At 40.9% G+C, this 27,637-nt stretch overlaps 1 protein-coding gene across 2 annotated transcripts; it reads left to right on the top strand.

Moving 5' to 3' along the window:
• The first annotated feature begins 1,038 nt into the window (after positions 1–1,038).
• WDR47 (WD repeat domain 47) lies at positions 1,039–27,372 on the top strand. Of its 2 annotated transcripts, XM_041479606.1 has the most exons (16): positions 1,039–1,301; positions 6,908–7,074; positions 8,654–8,737; positions 9,279–9,363; positions 10,996–11,798; positions 13,896–14,019; positions 14,604–14,612; positions 16,633–16,811; positions 16,914–17,171; positions 17,855–17,930; positions 19,163–19,320; positions 21,900–22,069; positions 22,924–23,094; positions 23,491–23,622; positions 25,105–25,323; positions 25,983–27,372. In XM_041479606.1, exons 2-16 carry the CDS (start codon positions 6,917–6,919, stop codon positions 26,123–26,125), a joined length of 2,769 nt encoding a protein of 922 aa, XP_041335540.1. In that variant the 5' UTR covers positions 1,039–1,301; positions 6,908–6,916; the 3' UTR covers positions 26,126–27,372. The 2 variants fall into 2 exon arrangements, with proteins under 2 accessions (XP_041335540.1, XP_041335541.1); XM_041479607.1 differs by lacking the exon at positions 14,604–14,612.
• Positions 27,373–27,637: the final 265 nt, after the last annotated feature.

Here is a 27,637-nt window from a genome sequence, read left to right as displayed (position 1 = left end):
TAAACACAGAGCAAGTCACGTAATGACTCTGAGGTGCCATAATCTTTTAACAATTACAAAAATGTAACTGAAAGTCAAATTATACATGAATACATCTTCATAAAACACAGGTATCCCACATATATACATAAGATTTCTGTGGAGAATGCATGCTTCGCACAACACCTCAAGAGGCAGATGACAGCATAAGCACCCTAAAACGATCCCTGGCTGACCTGAAACGCTGCAGCACCTCATGCAGTACTTAGAGGGGCTGCCAGCAAGCCTTAAGCCCGCACGGCAAGAGCAGAAACCCGGTGGCAGACGGGCAGTGCCGCTCCTGCCTGCTCGCCGTGTGAGCGCTGGGCGCCTCGGGGACAACGGAGGGCAGGTGACGGCTCGGAAAGCCCTGGGAACACGGCCTGGCCCACTTTGTGCAGTAGCGTCGCCTGCAAAATAACATCAGGACCAGCTGGGGTGGTGAGTTTTGTTTCCCAGGGAATAGAGCCTTGGTGTTCAGAGGCCTGTGGCCCGAGTGGGCAGCCACCTCCTGAAATTGCGCACGGAGCAGGATGTGTCCCAGACTCAACAGCCAACTGGTGCTGCTTTGACAGTGCCAAGCGGCTCCTGCAAACTGACATCAGGGATTTGGGGTGGTGAGTTTTGTTTTACCTGGGAAAAGGGCCGCGTTTTGTGTTCAGGGGCCTGTGGCCCTGAGTGGCCGGCCGCCTCCTGAAATGCCGCACGGCGCAGGATGCCTCCCAGACCCAACCTACCAGCACCTCCAACTCGAGCTACCTTGACAGTCCCAAGCGCCTCCTGCAAACTGACATCAGGAACCTGGGGTGGTGCTCCCATCGGCAGGAGCACCGCGGGACGGTCGGGCTGCGCCTCGCGTCACCGGGCAGGTGGCGCGGGACATTCCGCACTTGCCGGGCAGCAGCTGCAGCCCCGCCCGGCTCCCGCCCCGCGTTCCCTCAGCGCGGGGCGCGGCCCTGCCCGCCGGGCGGGCGGGTTTACCCCGCCGCGAACAAAGCGGCCCCGCCCAGCGCGTCCGCCGCCGCCATCTGTCCCTCCCTGCCTCCCGCCCCCGCGGCGGGGCGGCTCCGACCCGCCCCTTTCGCTTTCCACTTCAGCAGCGGCGCCGGGAGGGCCCCCGGGCGCCTCCGGGCGGGTAGCGGGGTGGGCGGTAAGCGGAGCGACAGCGGCACCAGACAGAGTGCGGTACTGGGCCGGGTCTGCCCGCCGCACAGCCGGGCCCGTCGCCATCTTCCTCTCCCGCCCCGCCGGTGCCGGCGCGCACGGGCCGCGGGGCCCCGCAGGTGAGCGCCGGGACGGAGGGCGGGGGCCGGCGGGGCTGCGGGCGGGGGTGCGGCCTCTGCGGCGCCAGGTGGGCGCTGCCCGGCGTCTTCGCCGGCCCCGGTGCCCGTCCGTGTCTCCCCCGCGGGGGGCGCATCGCCCCGGCTGCCGGCGACGCCCGAGCGCCGCCGCCCCTTTGTTGTGGCCCGGCCGGGGCAGCCCGGGCGCGGTGCGGGCCGGAGCAGCGCTCTGTGCCCGGGGCCGCCCCGCGGGACCTGCGCCGGGGCCGTGCGGCCCTGCCCGCCGCTGGTGCTGAGCTCACGTTCCCGAAATGCTGCTGCGGGCTCGGCGGCGCAGTTCACCAGGGCGGCTGCCGTAAACCCGCCGGTGCCGGGTTTCCTATGGATTCGCGCGTGGAGGGGGAGAAAATGTTGGAACAACGCGGGAGATTACAGTCAAAACGCGTTAATATATAGGCTTTGGAAGTTGTTTAGCTTTTCTTATTTTTCTGCCCTGTATTTTTTTCCCTGTGATGTGAAGTATTGCATAATTTAATGTCACCTTTTTGTCATTCGCGGTGCGGAATGCGCTGGGCAAGGCGTGTGCGTGTTGTAAGAGGGGCTGGTGAATGCTGAGGGCTCTGCCGTCACCTCCCCAGCGTGGTGAGACAGGAATTACCGGGGGCTCGGGAGCAACAGCTGATCTAAGCAGGGGAACAAAACGGATTACTGGATGGCAAGCCAGTGAAAAATCTGTGTGAGGCAGGAAAGGCTGGTGTGTGAGAGGACACCGATTTGCTGTGTGTTGGAGTAAAAAAGGTCTCAGAGTTCAGCTGTGCAAAGTTTAGTGAAGGTTTTCTGTTGAGGCCTTAGTATGCTCAGTGCATTTCATTTGAGATAATTGTGTGAGTTAGGGTGAAATGGATGTCAGCAAGCTCTGCTGTCTGCTGTGGGAATCAGTTGTGATAAAAAATGGGCCTATAGTCTTCTTCCCTTTTTTAAATTTTTTTGGGGGTTTTTTTGTAAATTCTTCTGATATAGAATAACTGGAAGATGATTGGGGGCCCTTCAGAAATGGAGCCACCAGGGACTGACTGGACCCCAAGTGTCCTGTGGGCTCTGTGTAGCCAGAGGTCTGGAGCGGCCTCTGGGAGGGCAGGAGAGTCAAATGTAAGTGACTGTGGGGTGGATTGAAAGGTGAAATAGCTTAATGCAGAATAGCCAGCTTTTGAAATATGTATGACTTGTTCACACTGAGGTTTTCTGTGACAGCTCACCAGGATGCTGGGGTTGTTGGGTCCGCATCGCAGCTGTCAGTGAACCGAGGCTCCTAATTTGGCATTGAGTGTCCCTTTCAATGTGTCACTGCTCTCACAGCATGACACTTAAGATTTGAACTATAATATTTTTTTCTTGTGTTTCAGAATACAAGAAAAGAGAGACTTTATATTCCCTGCCTGGTTTTCCGAGTGTATATTCTATGCTATTGGCAAGAGATTTGTTTCAGTTGATAAATAACATATGAATAATGCTTACTGAAGAATTTCACTATTTTTTTAATATTAAACTTTTAATTTTTATAATATGAATGCAAATGCATTTTAAATTTCTTCTAAGAAAGCACTAGACAGTCTCTCTCTTTAAGCTACCAATCTTTAGATGCTTCTAGTTTATAAACATTTTCCTGAAATAGTTTATTTATATGCATAAGTGGCTGTAAATATGTTTAATGTTTTAAGGGATTTTCTTATACTTTTAAAACACGAAAGGGTTCTTGCTGTTGGCATGTTCTTACATGAGCAAGAAACAGAGCAAGAGTGAAGCCTCTCTAGCTGGGAGATTTAGCATTAGGTATTATGTTCCAAGGAGCTTGTTTGAACAACATCTTGCTCACTAAAGTTGAAGGGAAAGATGTCTCAGTTTTGTGGCAAAAAGTTTTTTTGTTTTCTTGATGTAGAAAAATAAATACAGAAATAGCAGAAGAGGGAGTGGACAGGAGAAGGAAGAGAGATGTGGAGAAGTGCCATTCTGAAAAGACTGGGCAAGATTAAAAAGTTTTATCAGAAATGTGGTTAATACAAGGCACCTGAAATATTAAGCTCTAATTCTCATTTGCTTTCATTTATACCTCAAGCTAATGCTGTGCTTCAATCATTCTTGAGTATTAGAGCTTGAGCTGATCAGATTGTGACGTTATGTGCCATATGTGCCTGCAGAAAGCAATACAGTGTGATGGACCAAGGATGCAGCTTGAGCTCTAATCTTGAGTTTCCCTGCTGTTCTTTGGTCTTTAATTATTATTATTTTTATTTATACACATACTGACATACCACTGAATGTCAGAGAACCTCATAGATTTAATAGTGGTGATGTGTAAGCCTGTGTATATTTATAATTTCATGATAGAATGCTGCTTATTATTTTGACAACATAATGCTTATAAGAGAAGCCTGAGCTCATCAGACTAAAAACTATCAAGTGTGTGAAAATCTTCTCTAGTAGGTTTACTGTTCTTTTGTAGCTATTTGTGTTGCACTGATAGGGAACGCACACCGAATATTACCATAATACTGTTAATGGATGAGCTCATCAGTGTACTTCAGCTCTTTTGCAGTTCAGTATCCAAACTAAGTCTGGATGTTGTAATACACTTTTCTTTACTGTACCCCAAAAGTGCTGTTACTAGTCCTATATCAAATATGGAGGGTGCAACCATTCTTTACCCTGATTTATGAAAATGAATTAAGTGAAGTGTTCAAATTGTCAGAGATTTTATGTTCAGGACAAACCTCTTATTTTTAAAAAACTACAATGGAAAATGGAAGACTGCTCACAGATGCTGGATTTTACATAATGTATATGCACTGTGAATCAAAGTACTGAATAATATGCTCATTTTGTCATCACTATAATATATAAATAATTAGGACAATCTTTGAAACTGTGTAGGGTGGCTTCCTGTTTACACTTGTGTCCAGCAGAGCCTGTTGAAAAGAAAGCTGGACTTGGTGTTCCTTTCTTCAAAGGAATTCTTAGTCTGATTTTTTTTTTTTTTTTCTGATGGGGAGTCTCAGTACAGCTTTGCCTAAGCCTTACTTTGTCTTTTGACAAGAAGGTTAATTGGTTTATATAAAAAACACCAGTGTCACGAAGCGTAATAAAAGAGAAGTGTAAATGCTTTAGATGAGATTGTGAATTAAGATGTTAATACTAAACTGCTGGTTAAATTTGTATTGATTTTTTTCCCCCTTCAGTGTGTAAGGGTAGGGTTGAATATTTTCTCTGGGACTAAAAATCCATATCCAGTTGCCAAAAGGGGAATTTTAAACAGCGCTAAAACATAAGGAAAAAGCATCTTTCTAAAAGTTCTGGATTTTGATTTGTGGGTGTGTGTATCTTTCTTTCAGCAAAGCTTTCGGCAAGCCAGTTTAATTTTTTCTTTTACCTTTACTAGCTGAGAGTGTGCTTATGGTCTCTGGGCGTGTCTTTCATAAAACCCACCAAAATACGTGGTGATTGGAGTCTCTGTGACTAAAATGACAATTAGACCCAGCCATTTTAAGAAGTTAGGCCATTTCATCTGGCACAACTAGGTCTCTGTTGTTCCAAAATAAACTGTGCTGCTATAATCAAATGCTTTGCTAGTCAAATGTTTTGGCAAAAACTTAGGTGGAAAAAAATTGGCATAAAGTTGTGAGGAAGATGGAAAATTTGGGGGTTTAGACAGTAGTGCAATAAACCATGTTATTAAGGCCTAGGGTTTTGTATCCCTTCAAGTTCGCTAGCATTGGTTTACAGTGATCAATGAGGAGTTCCATAGAATAACTGTCTCTTCCTTTCCTCTCTGGTAAATAACTAATTTCTTGTTAATACTCTTGAGTGTTTGTGTTATTTGACTGATTCAAACTTACTCAGATTTTGTGCATCTTTTCCTAGTAGGAGGTAGATGGTTTGTTAACGCCCGTTTTCCAAGGATGAGATATAGGAAGGCTGCATAATTTTTCAAGTTGTCTTGGAAGATGGGTTGTCCACAGCTGGCTGTCTTTCAGTTGCTGGATCTGCATAAGTGAATGATTTCTTGAGGGAATTAAGAACAATTTTTATGTCCCCTTTTGAATTATAAGGGAGAGACACTAGGAACTATAGCCTATTGCTGTGGTTGTCTTGCTCTGTGTGGTCATCTCCCCTCACCTTTATTCATTTTCAGTGTGCTCCAGTGTCTCTCCTTCTTCCTGGGGCTGTTGCCTCCTGCTGAGGGTTCCTCACTGGTACTGGCTTCTTCTCTGGTCTTGAACTGATTATGAGAGTGCACTGAAGTCAGGTTAAGCCTTTGCTGCTGCCAGAGGGCAAAGCTGTGCTAGTTCCTTGTGCCAGCATGGGTGCCCGTGTGCCCATGGAGTGAGTAAATGTTGAGTCGCACCTGGCTCAGCACACAGAGGTGAGAAGAGGAAGTGCCTCTTTTTGCAGTAGTAACATGGGATTAAACTGAATTTTTCCTGTTGTTAAATCGTATTCTTGTAGTTACAGGAGTGCTGCTAGGTGTGGGGGGGATTTGGTTTGGGTTTTTTAGGGCTCCTGATAAGGCACTACTGTGCAGATTGGCTGTGTTAGTGGGTTTCTCTCCTCATCCCCAGTTCTTTCTCAGCAGATCAGTTTAGGAATTACTTGTGGAGTCTTTGTACCATTTGAAAAATAAAGTTCAACAGCTTCTACTTTGTCATACTTTGTCAGGTGAGACATAGCCACAAGAAGAATTTAATTTAGGTTTCCTAAGAGGAGTACATGCTGCAGTTCTTATATCCTTGGAGGAATTGTGTTGCAAAGGAGCTTGGACCTTGTATCTGTGGGGGCTTTAAACAAGCAGCCTGCTGGCCCCAGCTGCGTCTGCCCACTTTCTCTAGCTGGCTGGACAGCTCATTGGAACACTGAGCCAATTACACGAGCTGGTGAAAAAGCTCCTGCAGTGGCAGAAGTGAGGAGGGCTGGGGCAGGGCCAGGAACACGCATCTGGAGGCAAGAGAGTGCATAGAGTCTGGCAGCCAGCAGGCCCTGTCTTAGGCCACCTTGGGCTGGCAGCTTTAGATCCTCCATGGGGGGAATAGACAGAAATAGTCATCCTTAGGAAGGAAGAATAGAAACCCCTGGCCTAGCTGTCATATGCTACTTCAAAGTTAAGGTAAGGAGAGATGGCATTTTTAGTGTGCTGTGCTTTTTATATGTGATAGAAATATTTAAGTTCATATGTGAGAGCTCTAGATGATGACATAGTAAGTGACTCTTCTGCTCTTTGAACTTCACTGTTTGCATTTCAGAGAGGAAAATTTTACATATTGTAGACTTAGTAAGCACAATATTTTGTGCTTACTGCTGGATTGATTTCTTGGTAGATTTTTATCTAGGCCCTATTTATGTATAGGACAGAAATGGAAAAGTTGCAGGTGCATTGGTAGATCTTAATTATGGCTTCATAGTCAACTTCAAAATCAATTACTTAATCTTGTTTAATTTTTGTAATGCCACTATGTTGTGTCCTATAAATCTGCATTTTTATTTTTGTTGCTAGCCAACATTTGCTAACCTAGCAGAAAATAAGGTATTGATCACAGCTAAAATTCTTTCTTTCCTTTTAGGCTGCCATCATGACGGCTGAAGAAACAGTGAACGTTAAAGAAGCTGAAATAATTAAGCTAATACTAGATTTTCTGAACTCAAGGAAGCTTCACATCAGCATGCTGGCACTTGAGAAAGAAAGTGGGGTCATTAATGGCTTGTTTTCAGATGACATGCTCTTCCTAAGGTAGGACTAATGTTTCTAGTGCTTAAATACCACATTTATGAAAACCAGGAGTTGGACTGTGATTCAGTCACCAGCCCAGTGCTACTAAACAAGAGATCTTAACTTATGCCCTCATCTTATCCTGCTTTTTCATGGTCCTATCCTGTGGCCAGCCCTGCAGTGTGTTCCAGCTCTGGAGTCACTGACATCCTTCTGTGAGCCACTCGGAGTCACTGACCAGGCAGCACGAGCACACATTGACATAGATTTTTTTTGTTTGCTTGTTCCTTTTAACTTTGTTCTTTTTCTGGCAATGAATTTAAGTGGGAATGAGCCTTAGCAAGTGCCAGTGCAGACTAAGCTGGGGGAAAACTATAGGCATGAATAAGATGGGAAAGGAAGGGCTGTTGGCATATGTGATGTGCCATTATCTGCTTACCCATCAGATGGCCCTGAAGGTGTGGTTTATTGACTTCTAGAATGTTTTTACAGTATTTTAGTGCTGAGATCAAGGATGAGTGGTTTCCAGAGCTTTTCCTGTAAAATATTATGTGCATTTCAAAATAACACTTAGATTTATCTTAAATTTAACAACATGAAAGGAGTATATATTATCATCAAAGCATGAGGGTTGGTGCAATTTACCATTGCGGATATTGCCCTCAATATTATTAAAAACAATCGATATACATCCATACTAGTTTTTCAGCATTGATGATTTCTGTTCATGCCATTAATGTTCATTCTGTTCACTTAATAATATTGAAGCATGAGAAAGTAACTTATCCAGCTGATCTTGAAACATTTAAAAATACATTTTATCACTGAACAAACCTCACCTGTCTTCCCTTTTCATTAAAATTATATACATTGGACTAAAATGAAATGAATGAAGAACTGCAGAAAGATTCAAGTTATTAATTCAAATTTTTTTTGTTTCATTGTTAGCTTAGTTGAAGAAACTCATCTTTGCTTTGTAGGCCTGAACTTTTATAGAGAGCTCTGTGTGATAGGAGGGCATGAAGAAATTGAGCTGCTCTATCTGTGCAGTCCAGCCCACTGATCCTGGAGTTGGAGCTCCTGTGCTGGCACCCTTCCTGCCAAGCTCTTCCTCTTACATGCTTAATATGGGAGCTCTTTGTTTTCCCATCCCATTCATAAAATAACACCAGCAGTATTTATACAATTAAATTGAACTAATTTTTAAGTTCTCTTTCATTTATTTGGATATATTCATTGAAATGATACCTTTATTCAAACTCTTCAAGGAAGACTTTTTGCTGTTTTTTAATAAAAACAGGTAAAGCAGGAGACGCAGGACCATTTTGTCATTTTTTATGTGCCTTTAAAAGTACTTAAAATTTGTCCTTCTCGTATGCAGTTAGTTTTTCAAAATATTGAGAACAGACTTTGATTTTGCTCTTACTGTTAGTGTTTTTAAACATTTATTTTGGCACCTGTGCAAAACATTGACTTTTCAAAGCAGATTGATGACCTGTTGTGTATTTAAATTTTTATTTTGTATTTAAATGAGCATCTTACTTAGCAAAGGGATGTTCTTGTCCAGTGACATTCAAGGAATGATCCTTTCTTTTCCTAGGCAATTGATTCTTGATGGCCAGTGGGATGAGGTTCTTCAGTTTATTCAGCCTCTTGAATGTATGGAAAAATTCGACAAGAAAAGGTAAAATAGAATGTATGTCAGAGTTCAGTTTTTTTGAGTTTCGGAAAACACATGGATTTCTAAGTATTGTCTATAAAAATGGTGGTTATGAGTTTTTTACTTTAGTTTTTGGTGTTTTTTTCTAGCCTATGTGCTGTGCCTGTGTTTTTAAACTTGTACTTAAAATACGTGCACACATTCTGTAATGAGTTGTCATGTGCCATACACTTTAGGAATATGATGCATGTTGTACAACCTTTTAATAGATACTCTGTCATACTTCTATTCAAGAAATAATATGATTGCTATACTTGGGGTTTTTTTTCTAATTAGCCTTCTGATATTTGTAATAGAGTATTTCTGAAAGCAATTATGGGAAAATATTTCCTGCTTTAAAAAAAAAGATGTTGTGGTTGCCAATTTTTTTTAAATTCCTGAGTTCCTTGTCATGACAATAGCTATGCCTAACTCAGAAATTCAATGTAAAATAGCCTGCTTGTCTCTAGAATAATGTTTAACTACTCTGGAGCAAGATGTGTAGTATTTCTCTTCTCACCTGCAGGTTTCGTTACATTATTATGAAGCAGAAATTCTTGGAAGCCTTATGTGTGAACAATGCAATGTCAGCAGAAGATGAGCCTCAGCATGTAAGAATTGTCTCTGGTTTGGTGATTTTTTTATAGTCAGAAAATCTCTTGAGATTAGTTTGATTAAAGGCAGGGCTGAAGCTCCCAGCATTAAATACACAAATTTTTGCTATTACCAAATGGTTTCATAAACACTGGGTAAAGTAATCAGTATTCTTTGGAAGTGAGTGGGGCTCCCTGATCTCAAATACAGTTGTACATACAAGGGTTGATTGAAACTTTGCAGATAGATCAGTGGCCATATGCTGTGTCTGTGGTCCTGACCCTCAGATTTACTTTAGACCATTGTGCTGGGCTCTCAAAGTACAGGGCTCTTCTTTTTAATCCTTTTTTTCCCCCCAGAAATATTGTGAAGCAGGTCTCAGAATCACAGAAATTTATTGTGGTAATTTGAGTCAGATGAAAATTTGAATGGATTTTTTGCTTAATTTTGGTTTGTTTTGGAGAGAAAGGTCAGAATTGTTTTTTAAGGGAGCAGATGTCTTCACAAAGGACTCTTTCAGTTAAATGTGCAAGCAGCAGGAGCTGTGGACTTAAGTTTTTGATATGGAAAAATACATTAGTTCAAACTGGCAAAGAAGGTGTGCAGATTGTGAAATTAGTTACAGTCTTTCATTTATGTTGACAGCACAGTAATACCGAATTTCTAAGACAAAAATGTTACGAAATTAAAAATGAAGAATGGCAGTAGTTTTAAGACAAGTGATTTTGTTTTCCAGACTAAATTGATTTTGATTCTCTGTCACATTACACTTACATTGTACTTCAGGGTTTTTTCTTGACAGAGTAGAGGAATTCAAAACTCTTATTTTTCTAGTTGTAAATGGGAGGAGTACTAGTCCTTTGATCTCTCAGTCTGTATACTGTTACTGGGATAGCAGTAGAGATGAGAAATCAGATTAATATTCCTTATTTGTTACTAAATATTGCAAATGTGTTGGTGTGGTGTGGGTCAAAGTATTGCAGTGTCTAGGTAAAGTGGGTAAGCGAGGATTTTTACTGGTTTTTAAATCTGTGTAACTAAAAATGTCTGATTTTGTGTATTTAACATGATTCTTGCGCTTAGCTATCAACAGGCTTTGTAATAAAGCCCTCTATTCATTTAGAGGTCTTATCTTCTGAGAACTCTTTGAACTTTTTTAACATTTTTCATAGAAGAAGAGAAAATCTCAGTATAAAAGCTGCTAATCACTGGAAACTAGAGCAATCTACAAGGCTTTTATTAAAAGCTACTGGCATAGGTTATAGAAATAAAGGGGAAAATAAGTCAGCTGGCTTTGAGAATGGAAGTAACCTTTTGTGCTACAATAGAATTGAAGCTGCTCAGTCACAGATTTGAAATTTTAAGCCCATCAAACCTGCAGTGACATGAAAACATTCCATGAATCTGTAGAAAATGGGACTGGATGGGGGATTCTAGAAAGCCAAAGCATTTAGGAATTTGTCTCTGTTGTAACTACACTTGGATCAGCAATTTCAGACTCTATATTCTTTTTTAATTAACATATAAGCAGTAACAGTAATAAATGAGTGATAGCAGACAAATTCTGTTGTTGCCTGTTCTTCGAGTGTTTTTTTCTTGTGGAAACACACGTGCTGCAGATTGCTGTGTTGATATTAATGTCTCCATAGCTGGAATTCACCATGCGGGAGGCCGTGCAGTGCCTGCACGCGCTGGAGGAATATTGTCCCTCTAAGGAAGACTACAGTAAACTGTGCTTGCTGCTGACACTGCCTCGCCTCACCAACCACGCCGAGTTCAAGGACTGGAATCCCAGCACGGCTCGGGTGCACTGCTTTGAAGAAGCGTGTGTCATGGTGGCAGAGTTCATCCCAGCAGACAGGAAACTGAGCGAGGCCGGCTTCAAAGCAAGTAACAATCGCTTGTTTCAGCTTGTAATGAAGGGACTGCTTTATGAATGTTGTGTGGAATTCTGTCAGAGTAAAGCTACAGGAGAAGAAATCACAGAAAGTGAAGTGTTGCTGGGCATTGATCTCTTGTGTGGTAATGGCTGTGATGACTTGGACCTCAGCTTATTATCGTGGCTGCAGAATCTGCCAGCTACTGTGTTTTCTTGTGCTTTTGAACAAAAGATGCTTAATATTCACGTTGATAAACTCCTCAAGCCCACAAAAGCTGCCTATGCTGACCTTCTGACACCTCTTATCAGCAAACTTTCTCCTTACCCATCATCCCCAATGCGACGGCCTCAGTCAGCGGACGCTTACATGACCCGCTCTTTAAACCCTGCGTTAGACGGGCTCTCGTGTGGATTGACAAACCACGACAAGCGGGTCACAGACCTCGGGACCAAAACTTCTCCCATGTCACACTCCTTCGCCAACTTCCATTACCCTGGAGTACAGAATCTCAGCAGGAGTCTCATGCTTGAGAATACTGAATGTCACAGCATTTTTGAAGAGTCACCAGAGCGGTAAGTGCAGCTAGAGCTCTGTTTTCACCTTAGCTTATGTTGCACTTTTTCTGTGTTCTTACCTGCACTGTAACTCTGAACATAATTTTAACACTGAAACATAATTTGGTTGTTTAAATTCTGTTGTAAGTAAACTTTGTATAGAGGGTGTTTTCTTCCTTATGCTTTTATGTTCTAAATAGATTTTCGTATGTGTCCCATTTTTGCCTTATTAAAGTTTCCTAGTACAGAGCACAAATACGCTCTGAGTAATATGGTCTAGCTAGGGTTGGTGTTCAGTATTACTGTGTTCTTCCCTTACAGATAAGTCAATGGACACAGTGAAATAGCTCTAACTCCCATCTTCTTTCTCCATTGCATTCTGTCCTCAAGTCTCGATAAATAATTTTGGTCCTGACACTGTAAATTAGTTACTTAAGTACACTTCAGCAATTTCCATATCCCAGTGAAGTTGGTGGAAATGACAATATGCCATTGTTGTAGCATTCCTGTATCACTTAAATTGTTACAATAGTAGTTCAGTTGAAATACTTACTTCCTATGTTTTAAACCAAAGATGAGTAAGGCAGCTGAATGTTTTTTGTATTATGTTTTTTGTATCGGACTTTGAGATAGTTGGGTTATGCTATTAATAAGTTCTTTAAGGAAATGTAGATGTCTAAACTGGCTTTTGAGAGAATGTCCTGGTAACTGGGAAAAATGGTACTTAACAGTTGAGAGTTTATCTTCATGTTTCTGCCTGGCCTTTCTTTTGATCAGCAGTTCTGTCCCTTTATAATGGTTTTACTGAAACTTCTCTAGAAAGCAGCTGCCAGCTTTTTTTGCCTCTTAGAGGACCAGATGGGAAACTAGCCCTGCACTTGGGTGCAGTGGCCAGCAGATGACATTTGGGGCTGTGGTGATCAATCCAGGCCACAGCTGGTGTCTCTATTAGTTTTGCCTTGGAGCAATATTCCTTATGTTGTGTTATGGTAAAGAGCAGCTGTAATTAAACTTGGTAAAAAGGAAACAAACACTGCCAAACTGATGTCAATTCACCAGAGATAATGGAAAAGCAGTAATATAAGTACCTCCTGAAGATACTAGTTTATGGTGAATCCTCTAATATTCCTGATCTTTGGCAATCCTTATCACTTGTGTAAGTAGCCCAAGGTCCAGTGATAAAACTGATTATTGAGAGGTTTTTAATTCCCTTTTCAATATTGGAGTACTGGATTAATTCTGCATAAATAACATCATTGTGTGGGCTAAAGAAGATGATTAATTGCTGCAGCTCTTTAGGTAGGCCTTTTCATGTGAAGTTTGTAGTTTGTAACATGTTTTTTCATTAATAATTCATCTCGTGAAAGCTAGGATTAGAGGGTCAGAATTAAAGGATTAGAACTATAGGGCCAGACCTGTAGTTTTCAAGAAGGCATTACATTTTTCAGACAAAAATCCAAGTTCAGGTGAAGTGTCCAGCCTAAATAGTAGTATTTGCAAGGGTGGAAACTGAGCTTTGTGTAAATCTGACCTGTCCAAGGCTTCTAATGTGTTCTGCACATCTACTGATTGATTGCCAAACCATTTTGGAAAGAGTGTCATGCAGAAATACTTATAACACAAGATAAGCAAAAGCAATATAAACATTTTTCTACCTTGCACTTTCAGGAGTGTTCAAATCCAGTGTTAAACATCCATGGATATTAGATTGGTAGTGGTAATTAAACTGATAGCTGTGGGAAGAGTTTAGTCTCATAGTAGGTCAGATGCATTTTGTCCATATAATTGCTTTGAAGTGGAAGATTTTGAGTAATTTATTTAAATTATGTAGAATTTAAATGTAGGGATAAAAAAAAATGAAATTGGGGTGTGCTATGTAAGCTTTTTGGAAACTGACTGTACTTTGTTTGTCAGGGAGTTTATTTTCTTTCATGTAACATATTGCAAGTGGCATTATTTTTTCCCTAAGCAGTATCCTCAGTTTGATGTGACTTAAGTAGTTTGCATGCTTGTGTTACCAGGTCTTACTCTAGAATGTTATCTTTCTCCACTTGATTTTCTACTCTTAATTTTTCTCAGTTAAGCATCTCTTCTTTTCCATGTTGCTGCGAGAAGTGATACTCCCGTGGAGCCCCAGCATCCCATTGGCAGTGAGACCTCGTGCCAGAGCTCTGCTCCAGAAAATGAACCACTCAATGCAGCACAGAGTCAGGGATCAGCCAAACAAGAGAAAAATGAGGTAGTGCTTGTTTGTTTAAAAATAATGAGGCCCTTTGAGCTGGGTTCTGATCACTTCATAGTGATTTGTCTTTGTGTGGAGAACTTAATGCATGACAATGGGTTGCTTTGAATCTTGTTTTTACTATAGTAAAAATACCGTATTGCATCTTGTAAAAGAAACTACTACTTTTTGTCCCCCCATTGTATAAAGTTCTGCTGTCACTGGAGTTTGTAATGCAGCTGATTAGAGTACCTTGTCACTTCAGCAGTCCAGCTAAACTGTTGTGTATATCTTTAAAAGGAAGGGGGGAAAAAAGCCAACAATGTTAGATTGTGTTAAACAGTGCTTAGGCCTCCTCTTCATGTTCAAGTGAGAAATCCAGCATATAGCTTGTAATTTTTGGTGTTAACATTTGGTTTTGTAGGTCACCTTACTTCAGTTGTTGTCTAGAACATAGAAAAATTAAAATTGGGCAATTCCCTCGTAAATATATCTTTGCTATTCAGAATCCAATAGCATAACTTTTTTTGAATTCATATTTGAAGGCCTGTGCCTTGACTATCTTTTTTTTTTTTTTTTTTTTTTTTTTTTTTCCTTAACAGCAATATGGGGTAAGTGAAATAATGCCTCAGAAGGAAACAATGAAAACAGTTACCTAGTCTATTCTTTTTCCACACTCAAATACCAGTCTCTATATTTGGTAGTGAAAAATATCATTGAGTGTGCTGTCTGTTTTGTTTGCAGATTCAGGTTTGATTTTCTTAGGTAAACTTTGTCTTGGCTTATGGCATCTATGTGGGACTGAAAACCAGCCTAGCTTTAACAGGGCTGTGTTCCAGTAGACTCTGGGTTCTTGAGTGAGGCAGTGGAGTCTACTGTAAGGTTAACAAAGTCCTCCCCATTTGAGGACTTCACTCCTCTCAAGGACTTTGAGTCCCTTCTCTGCTGCAGTGGTGTTTTGTATGCATGTTGGAAGGGAAGGAAGAGCTTAGCTAGGTATAGAACAGGGCAGGCTTTGAGAGGGGAAAAAAACTAAAACAGATTCAGAATTTGTAGGAGAGAATGAGGACAGGAGGTGCTGTAGTGAAGATGTTGGCCAGGCTGTTATACACAAGTAGAAATAAATGTAGTACCTGGTGTAATTTCATCTTGTTTTGTTTCCCACATCATAGTGGTGTATGTATATACCTGTAGGAGTAAGAAATTAAAGTTTCTTTTCAGAGCTTTGTTTTTGATGTGTTCCTGTAGAGGCTGATTTAGAAGCCAGAGTTTATAGAATAGAGCTTCTGAGCAACATATTTTAGGTTTGCATGTTAGTTGGGAATAGTGGCACAGAAGAACACAAAAGGTCAAAAGATTGAATAAAATTGTAACAAACAAGTATCAGTCATGAAAAGAAGAATAGACAAGAATATACTTGTTGTTTAGCATGATAACCCAGGGAATGGGGAATAGTTCATGAATTTCATGTACAAAAAATAAAGACTTTTGACTTCTGTCAATAATTTGGAGTTTCTGAATTGCAAGTATTCACCGTGGGAAACCTAAGGTGGTAAATATTTTGCAAATGCAACAGCACTAGGAAATCCATTAGAAGTCGAAAAAATTGTGTCAGAGAACAAAAAATCATAATGTAATTGTTGTTAATAACTGTTAGTAGAAGAAATGCAAAGGCTGTTACAAAGACAGAATGTGTATGACTTGTCTGAACTAATGCAAAGTTTTGAGGATGTCTTATATAACTTTAAATCATGGATGACAAAGCTGTCACTCCAGAAAACGAACAAAAAAACCCATGCACAGTTGGTTTTTACTATTGTTATTTTTTTCTATTAGTATTTTCTGTTTTCTTCTTTTAGGTAAATATGCAGTTTGCTTTTTTCCTTCAGAAAATGTAGGGCAGTTCAGTGTGGATAATCTGGCCTTGGACAAAAGTGTTTTTGGTCTTCTGTTTGTTCATTTTTATCTTGTTCTCAGCTGTTAGCAGAAAAGTGAAAGAAAAATGAGGTTTGGGAATGCAGAAGGCAGCAATTCCTGGGCATCTGGTAGTGTGGGAAGCTAAAGACAGCATGTAAAGGAGAAAAGGCTATGAGAAAGGAAGTTCAAGTGTTGACTTGGTCCAGAAAAGAAAAAATTTTAGAGTTAAAGCAGGCTTCAATTTCAAAAGTAAAATGTAACACTTGGGTAGACTACTGCTGCAGGGAGAAGTAAAATGGGTCTGCAGACTGATGGCAGGGAGGTGTCAACGTGGCAGAAGATACTAAATTTGTAATGCAAGTATGACTTACATAGTTTTCTGGGTTTTATTTTCAATTTTCAATCACTTTTTTGTTTTGATCTTAAGTAATACTTGAAAAATGTTGTAGGAAAGAGTAGTCTCCTTCAGAACTATAGGGACTGCTATAAAGGCAGGACTGTTTCAACAGTGAATAGCATAGGCTGGCAGTGCTTTCTCTTTTTAATATGTAAATTGTGTCTGATTTTAAGGAAGAAGAAAATCATCACTCCTCAGAGATTAATCTCCTGGCTTTTTGATGCCTGTGTTGAAATACTGAACCAGAAAGTAAATATTTATGTTAAATAACACAATTAACTATTTAAATTCCATCTGTGATTCTCATTTCTTTTTAGCTTCGCGATTCCACAGAGCAGTTTCAGGAGTACTACAGACAGAGACTACGTTACCAGCAGCACTTAGAGCAGAAGGAGCAGCAGCGACAGTTGTACCAGCAGATGTTGCTAGAAGGAGGAGTCAATCAAGAAGATGGAGCTGACCAGCAACAGAACCTTACTGAGCAGTTTCTTAACAGGTTGGGGGAGTTTCATTCTTCTACTCACCCTTATCCCTCTGTAAGTTCTCCTAATGACCTGGTTTGATGGTTTGGGTTTTTTAACTTGTCATTTGTTATTAGATCTATCCAGAAACTAGGAGAATTAAATATGGGTATGGATAGTCTTGGAAATGATGTACAAACACTTAGCCAGCAATGTAATGGGAGCAAAGGCATTGCATCTACCAATCCAGCCAGTAACTTCACATCAGCACCTTCAGATGGCAGCCAGAGGATAACTACTGATAGCCCAAATCTTAATACAAGCACTCCTCGCAAGTGTGGATCAGCTAATCAGATACCCTTTCCTGAAGAGTCACCTGTACAGGGGAGCCCAAGGTGAGTCACTGGAGAGCATTCAGAGCTGGAAATGCCCTTCTGCTAGCACTGTGGGAGAGCTGTTTGTATTTATCTTTAGCTATCAAGTTAATTTGTCATTGAGTAGGTGTATGATCAGTGTTTTCTAAATATCTATGTTGGGATTATAAAGTCTTTTTTTTAAACAGCATTCATGAGGAATAGTGGTTATTTGTAATGGCTTACATTTTATGCTTGTTTTTAATTTTGCACTTTTTATTCTATCTTATATGTTTAGTTCTTGTTTATTTTGTGTTATTCTAAGTTTCTGGAAGCTTTTTTATGAAATACAAACTGGATGAAGGGAGAAGCGGGGCAGAATGGGAACTGAATTTCTTCTGTTAACTAAAAGTAGTGAAAGTACTGAAAGAAACAGTAATTCTTCCACCTCTCTGTGTGTACATATTGTATCTATACATAGGTGTATTACAGAATGAAAAATTAACTTGAGTTCACTTGTTCAGTGCTTGGAGTTGCTGCAAAAAGGGCTGTCCCTTGTAAAAATAATAATTTAATGGTAATGATTCAGACATGTATAACACTTTACACAAATTAGTCAGTTCTGAGAATGACTGAAACTGTAACTTTAGTCTGAAAAATACTTACCAAAAAATCTGCCTCTGCTCTTGTTTTGTTTTGTGTTGTTAAACACTTTACCAAATCAGTGCATCAGATCATGCTGTCGCTCAGCCACAGTCAGAAGACTCTTCAGGGAATTTATCTAGGACACGAGGCGATGAGGTGAGTTTTCTTGTTGTCTGTTGTTTGTGTTATCAAAAGATTCAGTACTTGATCCTGAGTGTGGCATCCTCTTCCTGTTAAGAGGTATTTAGAATGAATTTTGGTTGGTGCAGTGCCTACAGTCACAGAACCATTGAGATTGGAAGGGACATCTGGAGACTGAATCCAAATGCACTTCTCAAAAGAGGGTCGATAGAGCAGGATGCTTGGGGCTGGCTCCAGTTGGGTTTTGCATCTCTCCAAGGATGAAGGATGTTTTCCAGTCTTTGTGGGCTACCTCATCCCGTGTCTGACCACCCTCACAGTGTTTTTAAAATGCCAAAAACGTTGAAGTGGAATTTGTTTTACTTTATTTGGTGTTCATTGCTTCTGGTCCTTTCACTGGGTACCACTGAGAAGAGTCCTGCTCCATCTTCTTCACTCCCCCAGTCCCATATTTGAATGCACAGGTGAGATGTACACATGCACACCCTGAAAAGCCCTTCTGATCTCAGGGCCAAACAGTACCAGCTCTTTCAGCTTCTTCTTGTACAACAGATGTTCCAGTGGGATGTCTTCTACAACCGCTGTTTTGTGTTTTCCAGGTTAAAACTTTGAGTGTTGTACTGCAGTCAGTATGGTCTGAAAAACCAGGGGAATAGTTAGTAGGGAAATAACTGCAATAAGTACATTCCAATGTTTCTGCATAAATAAAAATCATAATCTTAGAAAGATGGTCATGAAGTCACAAAGGGGATGACATAATAAAGCTCAGCATAATTTAATGATAACTTTGTGCTACATACAGGGTGAAAATCTGATTCTATGTTTAATATTATGTTTGGTTTAGAAACTATGTTTGACTTGGACTGTTTTCAGTAAAAAGGCAGCTTTGTTCCCCTTGCAAGTTTCACACAGATCAAATGTGTTTACCCAGAAATAAACTGCAGTATTGCCCATCTGAGGTGGCCTGTTTAGAAGAACAAAAGCAGGTGGAAGTTTGGAGGGAGAATGAGAAATACTAATTAATGTTATCTGTAAAAGTCAGTTGAAGAAAAGAGCTTCAAGAGCATTCTTGGACTTGGAGCAGACCTTGTTTACAAAACTGCTTTGAGTGATCCAGCCTACTGTGCTGCTACTTGTTAATACTTGGCTACTGTAGCTTTACATTATTGCACAAAGTAGTCACACCTACTTTTAAATGTCCGGTTTTACACAGGAAAACCTAATTTTACTGTTATCCTTCTACACAGGATGACAAATCAAAAAAGCAATTTATTTGCATTAATACTCTAGAAGACACACAAGCTGTCAGAGCTGTAGCCTTTCATCCCAGTGGGAGTTTATATGCTGTTGGTTCCAACTCTAAAACTTTGAGAGTTTGTGCCTATCCAGAAGTAATTGACCCAAGGTAAGAAAGCTAATATAATAATTTCTTTTTCTGTATCATAGCACTTCTTTTCCTGCAGCTACTGATATCTGTGCGTTTTGTATCTTTATTTTATTGTCATAAATACAGCAGTGCTGTCCTTGGAATCCTAGACTGCTAAACAAAAATAAGATAATGTGCTGAAGTATTTGTATATTTGTGGTCTACTTCTTTGCTCTCTATTATTTACAAGATGTATTGCCACAAGACCACACTTTTGCTTATAAAAGTGGGGTTTTATTGTCTCAGCAGGTGGGCTTTTTTGAGTTTGCTGGTTGGCCTGTGGTGTTGATATTCCAGCTGTAACAGTGGGAGAAAGCATGTGTCAGTTCCCAAGCCAGCAGAAGCTGGGCTTCACAAGATTCAGTTTCTGGTAGGAGGACAGAATTAACAGTAGAGAAGGTTGTATCTTCTTGACTTCTACACAAAACTTGCTAGAGTGTGTCTGTTGGTCTGCTTTTACTCTAAACATTGGTTCATTGATTGAAAAAGCATCATTTGTGGTTTACTGTGCACCTGTGTTTTCAGTTTCCTTTCCACCCATTTTCAATAGGATGGGGAAAATATACCTGAAAATAAATACTGCCACATCAATAACAGTCTCCTTAATTCTGCTTCACTTACATTATTTTCTTGGAGGAGGGGAGAAGTGCAAGCATCTAAAACTTCACAATTTTATGGGGAGCTACAAGTGTGCACAGTGATTCTTATGTGGGACATCTTCCCACTTCAGGATTGATGTTCAGGCTTCCAAAGTGTTGAAAAAGTAATTTTTGTTTTCCTCTTTAAGTATCATCAGTAAGGTAGCCTTTGAAGTTTAATTCCAAAATATTTATGAGCAATGTATGACACAACAAAAAAAGGAATTGATTTCTGTTACCTAATACAAGTCAGTTTATTGGCCTTGAAGCCCAAACAGCCTCTTGACTGGTAAGCAGTGCAAAACATGTTGGCTCCTGCACAGCTGCTTATTCTGCTTTTTGGGAAAGGCTGGAGCAACTCTGCAGCCTTAGTTTGTACTTGCAGTGCATGATCTGATGTGACAAGAGACACAGCGCATCTGGACATGAAAGGAATACTGAAACCTCCTTAATTCTGAACTTGTAATTCTTCAACTTACTGTTGATTTGAACTATGCTTACACTTTGCCTAAAATACTTCATCATGGGATTTACAAGTCAGCAGAGAGATTACATTATCTTAAAGATATTCTAATCCTTGTAACAACATGAGTCTAGACATGCATTCAAAATTATGTGCTTTTCAAAGAGGTGTAGAATAGTTCTTCTTTGAAGCTCTGTTGGGCCTATTAAACTTCTTTTTTACTTGTCCTTCAAAGTGATACATTATTCAAGACAGGTTGGTTTGGACTTGTTTTTTTTTTCTGTTCTCTAAAGGTATAATAGTAGTGGGGGGTTTTGCACACCTCTAAGGTTAAGCACTGACAGGTACATGTTGCAGTTCTGCAAATGTTGCTCAAATAATCACAGTGCTTCCATGCAGAGGATTGGCAACCTGCGGTCTCTGACCTAGGTAGGTGCTCCCCTGTCCTGGGAGAGTCAGTGATCCTCCACTCTTAAGATGTGGTGAATCCAAACTCAGAGTGTGACATAAGGCATTAGGCCATTTAGGGAGGTCTGTAGTGTGTTGAATGATTCTGATTTAGGCTGTTCTGTAATGGATTTCCTCTCTGGCAACAAAATAAAATTAGCCGCCATGTGGGTTTATTTAGTATTCTTTACTAAAGCGATGTTAATCTCCAAAGTTTTTCAACAGGCTTGGGTGATTGTCTTCTGTCATTTCTCTCTGCCTCTTCTGTTCAAGTATTTATAATCAGGTTTATGAACTTTTTCAATACCAATTTAATTTGTTGAATTTCTCCTGTTGATGTTACTGGAGTGATGGATACTGCAATACTTTATCCTAAGTACTTGATTTCTTCCTGCTGTGAGAGCAGAAAAAGAACATTGCAGGAAGGTAATTGATTGCAATCAAGGAAATATAAATTACTGAGACTGTTGCTTTTATTTCAGCAGTGTGTAAAGCTGATGTGGTTTTACAAATAAGAATCTATGGTGTATTTAGATGCTGTCAGGATTTTTGCATTAACGTAAAGTGATAAATCTGTTTTTCTTGCACAGGCTTGGCCTACTATTGTTTAATTGAACTTGTGCATATTCAAAAGTGGCCATAGAATTAAGTTTTTGATGTATGAAGGATGTAGAGAAAACTCACACCAGTTTCAGACTCTGGGGATAATACTTTGTTGTCCTATAGCTAGTAATTACGGTAGTTTATCTGTATCAGCCCTTTACAGATGAATGGACTGGGTAAGTTCTTTTTGAATGTTCAGTCACAGATAGAATGGGAAGATGAGAAAAAATTGAAAATGAGAAGATCCTTTTGTCTTTAATCTCATATATATGTTTCAGTGCAAGTAGTTCATATGAATTTCATGTTACCCAAAATAACAGAAAAATAGTATCTTCATTTTAGAATACTTTGTTTCCCTTAGACATAAAAAGAAATATGATGTTTGGGGTTTTTTTTTCTTTTACCAGTGCTTATAATACTCCTAAACAACCTGTAGTTCGCTTCAAGAGGAATAAGCATCATAAAGGATCAATCTACTGTGTAGCCTGGAGTCCCTGTGGACAGCTGTTAGCTACTGGTTCTAATGATAAATATGTGAAAGTGCTGCCTTTTAATGCAGAAACTTGTAATGCAACAGGTACTGTGTGTATATCTAGTTCAAAGGATTTTCAATTGCTGTCCAGTATTTGTCAAAACCATCAGTTTACATTGATGTTTTGTTATTTTTATTCCAATATTTTAATTCAGTCACTTTTCCCTTTTACTGTGGTCTCTGTCCAGCAAAGAACCACTGAGAGGTTTAAAATTATCTTTGGGCTTTTGTTTGGGTTGGGTGGCTGTGTTTTGGTTTCATTTTGCACTACTCTGGTATTCTATTTCTTGGCAGATTCCTCCCCACAGAAAGTAAAACAACCAGATATTCTTACCCACTTCTAGAGCATGGTTGTCACTAAGAATTTATCTCCACTCCTAGTTCCCTTTTCTCTTCTCACCCATCTTAGAAAGGTTTCTGTCCCAGCAAATACTACTATCCATGTCCACCCCTCCTAATCAATGTGTTGAATGTGGCTCTTACCTTTTCTGTTTTGAACTTAGTCTGCCTTGTCCTTTGTAGTGCAGTGCTCTCAATGATCTTTTCCTCCTGGCAAAGAAAACCTTTTGAGTTCACCAGAGTTTACAAAAAGAAATAAATGTACACTGTAAGAAACCTTGCCTGCAGTTGGCAGTGGTGATGGTTGGCCAGTGTACATTTTGCAAAGCTTTAGGAAGTAGGAAGCTCAAATGACACTCAAACCCAAGATTGTTAGAGATTTTATTTGAGCTGCAGTAACTGAAATAGTGTGTTCTGTGCTGAAGTGCACAGCCATGTTTGCACTTGGTGGCATGTTCACTATAAAATACTCTGTATTATCTCTGTAGCCACTTTAAAGAGCACAGCACTAACAAACAACCTATGCCTTACTTTGTTCCCTGATTTTTAATTTATTTCAGGACCAGATTTGGAATTCAGCATGCACGATGGGACAATCAGAGACCTTGCTTTTATGGAAGGCCCGGAAAGTGGTGGTGCTATTTTAATAAGTGCTGGAGCAGGGGACTGTAATATTTACACAACAGATTGTCAGCGTGGACAAGGCCTGCATGCCCTAAGTGGTCACACTGGTAGGTACAGTGTGGCTCCTGTCACACTTTGAGTCTGTATTATATTCTAATAAGGTTGTTGGGTTGTTTGGCTTGATTTGGTTTAAAGTAATTGTGGTTTTCTTTTTAGCAAGACTTTTTTTTTTCTTCTCCCAATTGCTCTTGAGGTATTTCTAGGGCAGGTGGGCAGTGTTTGTTGTTCAATGTGTTTGCTGTTCATTTAATGAAGAGGGTGCACACCTCATTCCAGAGAAGACACAAAGCTGGGTGTTGTCATACATTATTGCAATGGATCATACAAAATGCAGGTTTTCTACGGGATTGTTAAGTCTCTGAATGCAAAAAACAGTCCCAACTGTTGGGTGTTGGGTTTCTGTGTATGATGCTAATCAAATTAAGAAGTGTTCTTGTTCACAGGACATATTTTAGCACTTTATACATGGAGTGGCTGGATGATTGCATCTGGATCCCAGGACAAGACTGTAAGATTTTGGGATTTGAGAGTGCCAAGCTGTGTTCGTGTTGTGGGAACAACGTTTCATGGAACAGGCAAGATTTGCTATCATGCTTCTAACCATCCTGGCATGAAAATAGACTTTGAAGATGTCCAGGTCACATAGAGGGAATGTAAGGGGAGGCTGTGGCAGGCACGGGAGGGCAGCTCAGCTTAAAGAGAGAACCTGTGAGGGCATCTGTACCTGTGGGGTTGGTTGGTTTGTTTGTTCCTAAAGTAATATTTCCTTTCATAAGATGGGTAGTGCTTTTGCCTTATGACTTTCAAACAGACACTTTTAAGTGCATTCAAATACAGCAACCTAACTGAAGTCCTTGAAACTTTAGGGCCAGGGTGAATTCCTTGCAGTATTCCACATTGTTTCATAAGAGTGGCTTTCTTTCCTGTGATGGAACAGATACTTTCTCATGCAGCTTTAATACTGTCTTTGCTATGATTCAAGTGTGAATTATGGCTTCAGAGTTCTTAGTGCTGAACCATAAAGACTTTTTTATTCTTAGCTGAGTATGTTCATCTGTCTTGGTTTGTAAGCCAGATGTCTGCTAGGCAAGAGCCTGCCTTAGAATGGAGAACGTGAACTCCCTCCCTCCGAATTATTACAATTTTGAAATTAAGGAGCTCTCAGGCAAAGGCACGAGGATAGGAATAGCAGTTCTTTACTAGTGTGTATAACAAGGCAAACAACAGCAGCTCTGGCACTGACGAGCAGAGCCGGGGACCCCGTGACGCTTCCCTGACCGCGTTTCCCTCCCGTGCAGTTCCGGGCACCGCCGGCAGGGGCGCTGCCGGCTCCGGGGGCAGGCCCGTGCGGTGATCCGCGCGCGGCGGCAGGGGGCGCTGTGGCGCGGGCAGCGCGCGGGGATGGCGGCTGGGCCCACAGGAAGGGCTTGGGGAGGAGAGGCTTCGCTCCACAAACCCCGGGGGCAGCGCATCCCGGTGCCCCAGCAGGGCTCTGAGGAGCACCCAGCTGGGACGGCAGGCATGAGCAGAAATCCCGGGGCGGTGGACGAGATGTATCAGAAGCTCCGCAGCAGTAGCTGGCAGAGCGGGACGTCCCGGCAGGGCAGGGGGATGCGGGAAAAAAGAAAGGCGGCTCCCGGCTGGGTTATGGCGCTGGCAGCCAGTTCCTTCCAATTCCTTCCCGCAAGCCGCAGGTCTGGCTGTTCTCCTCCGAAATGCAGAGACCGCAGCCAGCCCCGTCCTTTACCTGCCCCAAATCCCGCTGTATCCCTCCTCTCCGAGAGAAACTCCCAGAGAAAAAGAGCTGTAGCCAAATGCTGCCCTCCTCTCCCCACCTTGGCCACTTTTGTTTTAAGTACCTAGTAGTTAATTTCCTCGCAACTTATAGGAAAAGCTTCTATTAGTAAAGTAGAAAGAACCCAGCCTCCAACATCACCTTAAATATGAGGCCAGCTTTCGGTGTTTTACAATGCAATGTGTAAAATACAAAAGCAGTTGGCTATTGCAGAAGCGCAGCTAACTGAGCCGCGGGCTGTTGGGGTTGTGTGGCCCTGCAGGGAGTGCTGTGGCCTCGGTGGCGGTGGATCCCAGCGGCAGGCTGCTGGCCACGGGCCAGGAGGACTCGAGCTGCATGCTGTACGACATCCGCGGGGGCCGCATGGTGCAGAGCTACCACCCGCACGGCAGCGACGTGCGCTCCGTGCGCTTCTCCCCGGGCGCGCACTACCTGCTCACCGGCTCCTACGACATGAAGATCAAGGTGACGGACCTGCAAGGTAACGCAGGCACTGGGTCACAGGCTGGCTCCTGTCTGGGGCTTTTAACGTTGTGATTGAGAGCTTGGCTCAAGGATCAGGTCTTACTTTAAAAGGGGAAAGAAATAGTAGAGCTTGGATGTGTATATATGTGGTTGTGTCCGGTGGAAGTTGGCTGGTTGTGGTGCTGAAAGTGTAGGCTGTGAACTGAATCTTGGTTCAGGGTGAGGGTCTCATGACAGTAAAACCATTAGTTAACACTCTTGCCTGGTGAGACAGCCGTTGCTTTCAGACAGTATTCATAAAATTGACCTTTAAAAAATGCCCTAAAAAAGTATAGTAATTCTCATTTTTATTGGGATAAGTTAAGAATAGGAAAGATATTGGGTGTGTCTAATTGTCTTGATTTTCTTGCACCATTAAATTTTAATCACCTTGTGTAAAAACGATGAGATCTGCCTTTTTAAGTTGTACTGTGTCCAGTAATGCCTAAACATTGAAACACTGGGGCCTTTTGTTATGCTCAATGTGTGTGAGAGAGAAAAGGGACTCAAGTGGGCTTCATAAGGTGGCATACAGATGTAAGCTTAAAGTAAGCAAACTGGTTAAAAAAGACTCTCCACGCAAGGGCTAGGATACGGATTCATGACATGAGTAATGATTTCTGTTCCTCTTTACAGGGGACCTGACGAAGCAGCTTCCTCTGATGGTGGTAGGGGAGCACAAGGACAAAGTTATTCAGTGCAGGTGGCACACGCAAGATCTTTCCTTCTTGTCGTCTTCTGCAGACAGAACTGTAACCCTTTGGACCTACAATGGTTAGAGTGCAAACAAAGGCAACTATGCAGCTAAAGCACAGAGACCCGAGACTATGGAACTGTCCAAACAAGTGATAATAATGAGGCTTTGAGAGAGCAGCAGTTGAGCAGGAGAGTGTCTTGTCAAGAGGAGGGGCATCTGTCACTGATTTTTCTGGTTTCTAGGAGGTCTTGGTGTTTCTAGTATATTCTTTTGCAGTGCTTCCAGTCTTCCATGTTGAACTCATGCTGCTGTGACCTATTGTAGTCTTGTTGCCAAAGTCTATGAGGAGAACTCTTCTGTTGTTGATGTGCACTCAGAGTATCATGAATGATGTGTTTACAGTTTGGTATTAATTGCATTCCTTGTTCTTTGCCTCAATGAGAATTTTGTATAGAAACTTAAGTTGAGGAACACTTTAATCAAGTCTGTATGTAACTAGTTACACACGTAAAAGAAAAACTACTTCCACTGTTTTTTCAGGTTTATTGTATTCATCACTTTTAAACAAGAGCTCAGACTTAATAACATCTCCATAGTTTCAACTTTTTAGTAAAAAAAAAAATCTGAACTTTAAAGTTTGACTAGGTAGTAACCACTTCTTGATTATAGTCCATTATATAGTGGGGGTTTTTCTTTCTTTTCATCTAACCTGGGAAAAATGTTGCTGTTTTTACTACATGACATTATTTTGAACCAGCTAACATGTTGGAGGGGCAAAAGTAAAATATTGACTTTTTCAGTAGAAACATGTAATATTTTACTTTTTGAATGCAACAGAATACCTCTGTGTATAATGTACTGTAGAAAAGAGTGGATTGGCAGCAGTTGTCACAGTGAGTTTAATGGCTATCAATTTTCAAGCAAAAGGGATACCATTAATGCAGTAATACAAACCAGCATGGCTTAAAATGCTATGTCTGCATGATAATTTAAGAATTGTTTAAATTCCCAGTCCAGAAGCTTATCTGAATTTTATTTCTTGCACTGTTTATGTATGGGAAATTGCAGTTTTATTTCTACAAAACTTTAGATTCTAATGTTTATGTATTGTTATATTTTCATATTGTACAGTTCCTTTTACTTTTTGAAATATAAACCTTAAACTTTAGGTTATTTATTTATTTGAACTGCAGTTACATTTTGGATTCTCTTGGTTACTAAATTATATGTGCACTGTAGCAAGCATTTTTAACTATCGTATAAAAGTGGAAAGGTGACTATAGAAGTGTATCTGTGCTATAATCTCAATAAAGACCTCCAACACCTGCACCCATTTGATCTCTTATTTTTAATTCTTGGTTTATAATTCCTCAGACCAACTATGATACAACGGTTTGACCTATGATTTAAGTATGCCAGAATTATAAAATACTTAAGAGCTTTGATACTGCTTCCAAGTATTGGAACTTGCAGCGCGGTAAGTAATAATACAGTGGCGTAAAGCTGAAAATCTTGTTCATTTTTTCTTTATTAGATACATATACAATAATATGTATTATACAATGATGTGTACACAAAGCTGCTTTGGAGGAAA

Source organism: Pyrgilauda ruficollis, unplaced genomic scaffold (genome assembly GCF_017590135.1).
Source record: "Pyrgilauda ruficollis isolate IOZ18807 unplaced genomic scaffold, ASM1759013v1 scaffold49, whole genome shotgun sequence".
In the NCBI taxonomy this organism is placed as follows: Eukaryota; Metazoa; Chordata; class Aves; order Passeriformes; family Passeridae; genus Pyrgilauda; species Pyrgilauda ruficollis.
The sequence above is the reverse complement of the archived record's forward strand: the minus strand, read 5'-3'. Positions and strand labels throughout refer to the sequence as shown.